The sequence below is a fragment of the Euprymna scolopes genome, chromosome 13, assembly GCF_053919585.1.
Source record: "Euprymna scolopes isolate OS-2025 chromosome 13, ASM5391958v1, whole genome shotgun sequence".
Classification (NCBI taxonomy): domain Eukaryota; kingdom Metazoa; phylum Mollusca; class Cephalopoda; order Sepiida; family Sepiolidae; genus Euprymna; species Euprymna scolopes.
In genome coordinates, this window is record NC_136494.1 from 113,867,780 (window position 1) to 113,875,275 (window position 7,496).

General features: G+C 34.3%; 1 protein-coding gene across 1 annotated transcript; it reads right to left on the reverse strand.

Moving 5' to 3' along the window:
• Positions 1-1,225: 1,225 nt before the first annotated feature.
• LOC145292317 (uncharacterized) lies at positions 1,226-1,897 on the reverse strand. Its single transcript, XM_080138644.1, has one exon. The coding sequence runs from the start codon at positions 1,895-1,897 to the stop codon at positions 1,226-1,228; it is 672 nt and encodes a 223-aa protein (XP_079994770.1).
• Positions 1,898-7,496: the final 5,599 nt, after the last annotated feature.

Below are 7,496 nucleotides of genomic sequence, written 5' to 3' on the forward strand. Positions count from 1 at the left end.
TTCCGATAAAGTAATAGATTCAGGGATGCTATTTGCCACAACGTTGTTGATAAACACATCAGCAATCTCTTCTTCGGGTGAGACTGCCTTTTGATACCTAATTGGTTGCCGAGAGAGTATGTCTGCCGGATTATTCCTACCATTAATATGTTTTATGGTATAACCGTATTGTGGCAAGCGTAGGATCCAGCGCAAAATTCGTGCAAAGGGGTTACCCTTCGGATTGAAAATAGTTGATCGGTCATTATGTGAAAATTTGTCCCATACAGATAAAAATGGAATTTTTTGCAAGCCCATGCGATTACTAGGACTTCTTTTTCTAGTTGGTAGTAATGGCGTTCGCCCTTCGTTAGGGTTCTTGATGCGTAGCTGATGGGGGTGAGCATGCCTTTTTTGTTTTGGCAGAGTATCGCTCCAAGTCCTACTGGACTGGCATCTACTAAGACTGATGTTTCAAGTTTGGGATCACGCACGAGCGTTTTGCTTTTGATTATGATAGTCTTCAGCTTAAGAAAGCAAGATCTCTCTTCCTTTGTCCATCACAATTCCGTGTTTGCCAGCGTCAACATTTTTAATGGTTCACTAAGTGTCGCCAGTCGAGGAATAAACTTTCCAAGGTAATTTATCAGACCCAAGAATCTTCGTATATCTTGGACATTTTTAGGCCTTTTAAAATTCTTTATTGCTTTTATCTTAGAGTCAGTTGGTCTGATCTCCGTGTTGGACATGATAAAGCCGTGGAACTCGATTTCCTCACTATGGAATCTGTGCAATAGTAAGGTTGTTTTCTCTCAACGTCTGCAACACCATATTTAGGGTCTTTTTATGTTCTTTTGTGCCTTGACCCCAGATTAGAATGTTATCGGCCCCATTACAGCAGTTTGGGATTTTCTGGAGTATTTGTTAAAACTATCGCTGCCCTTCCTCGGCTGCAGATGTAATGCCCATAACCAACACCTTGTATCTGTAGATCCCGGATTTGCATGAAAAGCTAGTGATATCCCTAGACTCTGGATCCAGTAATATTTTGTGAGAGTGGGAGTTTAGATCGATTTTTGAGAAAATGTTTGCGTTGCTGATTTCACTCAGTAAGAGGTTCAACTGTTGGTATTTGATAGCAAGTGCGTTTCACTCTTTTGCTTTCCAAGCATAGGTCGGCGCATATTCTAATTTCTCCGTTTGGTTTTGGCACTGCTACTAATGGTGAGACCCATGGAGTGGGTGCTTACACTCGTTCAATAATATCATTCTTTAGCATTTCCCTGATTTTTCCCTCTAAAGCTTGTTTGATATGAAATGGTGTCCGTCTTGGTGGTTGTGTTACCGGTGTAACGCTATCGTCTATTCTAATTTTAAGTTGAAAGTTTTTCATTCTTCCTAATCCTTCTAGTGAAGGTAAGTGCTGCTCGAGAATTTCTTTTGTTGATTTTGGGATATTATTTTTAGTAATTGCTTTGACCTGTGGGGTGTTAATAAACCCTAGTTCGATGCTTAATATGTTGCCCCCTTGGTATGCTTTTTTAACAAATATTTTGTGGGCTATTCTTTTGGGACCGTTTGTTAGCGTCGCAAAAAATTCTCCATTTAGTGGTATTGGAATATTCCCATAGGCTTTTGTTGTACAGCTTGTTTCTTTTAATGTTAATTTTAGCGGTAATTTAAGAATGCCTTTAAATATTTTGCTGTCGATGAGGTTGATGTCTGCTCCAAAATCTATCAATATTCTGATTGGTACGTCATCGATGTGGCCGATTTCGCTCCCTGCTGAACAAAGAGGTTCTGCCTGAAAAACCCATGCCTGACGGTCTGATTTCCGTTTCATTAATACGAGTTGGACGTAGTTATGTCCGCTTGCAATGTTTGTTTCCTCTTTACTGTTGTTCTTTTCTTCAAGCATGTTTTTTCGAAGTGATTCATTACTCCACTGTAATTACATTTCTTCCCCAAACGCAGGGCATTTTGTTTCACCGTGTATGTGGACTGAACCGTTACAACCGTAGCATTTCATGAATGGTTTTAAGGCGCTGCTGTTGTCCCTGGGTGGTTTTCTATACGCACTGTTAAGTTGTTGTTTGTAGTTGGTTTTAATTTGGTGGATATCTGAGTGTCCCCTTACATCCCCTTCTATATGCTCAGCCTGTGTTTCAGTGGACTCAAATAGAAATGCTCTTCGTTTCTTTCAACTACGTACGACGTAATTTGCTTGAGGTGCATTTTCTATTAACTAGTCCACAATAGTCTTATCCAGGTTGTATTCGCTGAAGTTGCATTTTGCTCGTTGTATGGTGACGTAGTTATGGGTTCACTGTCCGTTTTCTTGACTAAACATCCGAAATTTATGACGCTGAAAGACCTTATTTGTTTTTTGGATAAAATATTCGTCCAGAGCGTTCTTTGTTGTTTTGTATGTAGGTTCTACTTAGCCTGGCGGTTTCTCCGGTGATAAGGATTGGATGATGTCTTTTAGTTTTTTCCTCCGTAAAATCGCAAGAGTCATAGTTGTCGCTTATCGTCTCTTATTTTGAACGCTGTGAATGTGTCTTCGATATGTTCACTCCACTCTCTCCATGCTTGCTCCTGGTGGGAGTCTTCCCAGTCCAAGGGTTCTATTGTTGGCAGAGAGCCATTTTCTGAAATAATTATTCTTTCGTTATTTTCAACTTTTAAATTTTCTGTTGCGTTTCCGTTGACTTTGAGCAATTGTATTTTTTTTTTCATTACTGTTGCCTTCGAGTACTTTTTCCCCCGTTCGTTGTTTGTAATTAAGTAACTCGTTGCTGTTGACTTTAAGTAGTTTTCCTTTTTTTTCTGCTCTTCCACGTCGCCAGATTTGCTATTTGCTGAAGAGTCTCGAACTTCTCTCAGTGAGTTCTATTTATACTCCTTCTCGTGACGTCATATCTGGCGTCACAATAACCACCACTATTCTACAAGACAAAACGGGTTCACAAACCAGAACGCATCTACAATCTTCTGATGTTGTATTTCTCTCAGAATAAATATAGCTCCAGTGATCCGTCGCCCTGTCATATAAAACAAAACTGCATTTCATATAGGCTGGTTAAAAAAAAAAAAGTTTGATCTTAAAATGAGCCTAGAGTTGTTACTGAGGCCATTAAACACCTAACCAACAAAACAAACAAAAATATCAATATGTAATTTGTAAAAGTACATAAAAGATACGTCATCCAGTGAAACTCATTGTAGATATTTCTGTTTTGTTCCTGCGACAGATGTATTTCAGATGTCATTCTTATCGCCATATGCATATCAGATGTCATTAGTAAAATCCACTTCAAACCACTGTTGCCTGTTCGTACGTAGGAAGTCGATCAACACTAGGGCATCCGGAAGAGCCAAACCTTTGAAGAGACAAACCCTTTATTAACAATGGCACTTTTTGTGATGTGATCTCAACCGTTCCAAATATTCTTATCCTACTTAAATGGTCATCAAGTCTTTTAGCTAAATCCACCAGTTTATGTAATATGAAAAATTTCTTTCTTTCTTTTTTATTACTATCCACTTGGATTTTGATCCCCCAGCCACAATTGTCCTTCAGATTCCGGGAAACATGAGTTACGTTTCGTATAAAAAGTCCGCCCTTTTGATAAAACAAAGACGCATGAGGAAACTAGTGTTTTCTAATTTTCTTTTAATATAAACAGCACAATTAAAGTATAATAATTTACTATTGCCAGTATACTTCTAAATTCATACTCAAAATAACTTTATTTTCACCACTTTAAAGGCGTCAAAGACACATTCGAATATTGAACTGTCACAATAGTAAAAAAGAAGTAAAATATTGTTGGATATGGAGATGTGGCGACGCATATTTGAAAGCAGAGGTGTGTATATAATAGCAACAGTTTATATAATAGACAGAGTCTATAAACATTTAAGAGTTCGATAAACATCTATATATTAATAGGATAGGGTGTTATTTATTTTGTATGTCAAGCTTACATCTGAGTGACTGTCGTTTAATTGTCATGAACTTTCATTTCTTGTCATAAATAATTTTATCAAGAATTCTTCATAAGTTTTGGTTTAGCTTTCGATTATAGCTGATGGTACTCAAGTCATATGAATATTTTTTAAAATAGCAAATTTATAATATTTAAAAATTAACTCTATAGTAATATATACGAAATCTGCAAGCATTCAAATATCGTATTAAAGTGTAAATTACGACCGGCTATGCCGGGCGTCCCTGCTAGCTTAGATAAATACTTTTTCAGTTTTAACAAAAGAGCTATAATAATACCAGGGCGGAACATCCACAGATTGCAAACATCAATATATTGCATATGGAATTTCATAGTTAAAGAACACGTTATAGACTGTAGTTACCGTTCATTTCTGTTAATATCTGATATTCGTTTTAGTTATTTAATTTGTAAAATGCATTTAATTTCATTTTTCTACACATAAGTGTTTGTGTATTTAGATTGAACTGACAATACATTTATCGATTTATCTAGCTATGAAGCTTGTGTAGCCTATATATATATATATATATATATATATATATATATATAACTACTTAATTTACTCACATAAAATTAATATACGAAAGTATAAATTTATGCGTAAACTTTAAGTATTTAGTTCAAAAGTGCTCAATACGTAGGTAGAGCTAGTTAGTAAGTTATAAAATATATATCGCGATTAAGCTAATCGCCATATATATTTTATAAGTTGCTATATTTATATATATATATATATATATATATATATATATATGTGTGTGTGTGTGTGTGTGTGTGTGTGTTAAGAATTAAAAAAAATCAATGTATAACATTATATAATCAATTCTTAATTTACTTTTTCATATGTGGCTGGCCATTCCTAATTGTTTAATATCTCCATATATTACGGCTTTCTGGTTTTCTAAACGTACTTTTGGTGGACGACACGCGTCCTCTTTGTTTTAATTTTCTACATTTACATAGAATTGTGTAGACACAGTTCTTGATGATGACTGCTTCCATAGGGATTTAACTCGCTCAAAATATTATCGAAAAGTTGAGTCTTTCCTGAATATTGCGCTGGTGTCATATTATTTTCTTTGAATATTTTTCAGTTCTGCCATTCATATATCATATTCTCTTTTCTACATCATATATATATATATATATATATATATATATATATATATATATATATATATATATATATATAAATATATATATATATATATATATATATATATATATAAATTGTAACTGACATAAAATAATTCCAAAATGTATAAATAAATGAATCAAAATAAAATCTATTTTTCTCAGAAAAGATATTCCAACCTCTTTCTTTAAACTCAATGTAAACAAATTCTTTTTGAGCTGTCCCCATAAATAATCAAATTCTATCCAATTTATTCCATTTACGATTGCCACACTACCACCTTACATTCTTTAACCTTTATTCGCGAGTGGCTTTCGAGCCTTGATAAGTGGTGCCCCCAAATAAAAAAGAATACACATTAGAAGTAAAACATCTTCATTTTCCTAAATCAAGACAAGATGCAAGTTTTCTTTCTTAGTCTCTGCTTTCTAAATTCCACATGGCACGTCATCTAATAATTTTGCATTCATCCTTTCTTTCTTTTTTTTTTTTTTTTGCTTTATTTACTTGCGTCACAAGGCAATGCGATTAGATACGCCCTGATCTCAAGGAGGTAATCTTCAGACCATTTGAAACGATTACCATTTTTTGTTCACTTCTCCCTCTCTTCTTTTGATACTTAATCTTTGTCAGTCTATTACATTATATATATATACTAGCAGTTCAGTTCGGCTTTGCTCGGGTTCTATGTACTTTTCAAACCTTTATGTGCATATATATATATATATATATATATATATATATATATATATATATATATATATATATATATATATATATATATATATATATATAAAGTTTGATTAATGTCCAGGTCACCTACATCTAAAATTGGAAGTGTTAGACTCCAAATTGGCGGAGGAGTTTGGTAGAGTCTGCAAAGGTCAACTTTGACCTCTTGGCAGCCAAATATTTACCCAAAATCTGATTAAAAAGCTAGCTACATGTCTGAATACCCTTTTTGTAAAATTTCGAATGTTTAGACCCAAAATTTACTGAATAGTTTATTAGAGATCGCAGAGGTCAAATCTTTTTAACTTTGACCCCTTGGTGGCGAAATTTTCGGCCAATAAAACGATAAAAAAGCTTGCTCTATGTTTGAATACACATTATGTAAAATAGACCGAAAATTGCTTGGGTAATTTGGTAGAGACTGAAGGGGTCAAATTAAAAAAAAAGTTGACCTTTTAACATTTACTGTTTTGCGCTCAAATCAAATTAAAAAGTTCGATCCATGGAACAGTAACCTATATCTAAAATTTCAAGTGTTTAGACTTGAACTTTTACTTCTTGACAACCAGATTTCTCAATACCTCTTATGCTAAATCTCGAGTCTGTAGACTAAAAATTGACAGAATAGTTTGGTAGGGAAATAATCTAGCCTGAATAGTCTACATTCACAAACACACACATATATATATATCTGTGTGTATACACGTGTATATATATACGTGTGTATACAGACACATGTATATGTGTCTGTTTATGTATGTAGGCTATTCAGGCTAGGTTATTCATGTGTTGAGATCGCCGGTAAGTAAATTATGGTAAAACTTTATTCTTCTGTAAAAAAAAAAAAAAAATGCACAATTGCTATAATTTTTCTTAATGACAGAATCAGATACTGAGATATATATATAAAATTCCGGTAATTACTTACCACGGTTGGAAGTGCAACAATGCCAAATATGAGGATTGATAAATTTATGCAAGATCGATGTGATATGACTCTAAACCAATGAAACACATTATAACTATTTTTAGAAATAAGCTCTGACCTAAATTCCACAGATCAGCAAATTTTCTAGAGTAAACTTTAAGTATTTCTAGAAAATAAAAATAAGAGCTAAATATTCCTCAGTTTTATAGACAAAATGAGCTCACTGGTCGAATAAAATCAGATATCATATATTTAATAAACACTTACATAATACACAAATACGTGGGGATTTTTCGAATAGATATAAAATAACATACATTAAAATGCCTATATATACAATACTAGCATGGTGTCCGGCGTTTCCCAGGTGTTTGGACGTGTATGTTGAGCAAAAAAACAAAAGAGGTAGTAGGAAGGCAGGCTCGAACCCGTACCGAAAAGGAGGAAAAGAACGGGGAAAACAGACGTTTTGCTGTTACAACCACCGCCAAACCGGAAGTGACGTAGGTTTTAATTAAGGCTTGACAATCGAAAGGAGAGGATAACTTTCGAAAATATCGGCGAAAAAAGCGACCCTCCCCTGTAGAAAAGTATCCAGTTGAAGGTGAAGATATTAATGTTTTTAGCCAATTTTTCGATATTTGTCGTCTGAAAGGTCTAACAGCAACACGATATTGATGCTGTAAAAAGCCGTCGCCTCTGTCGA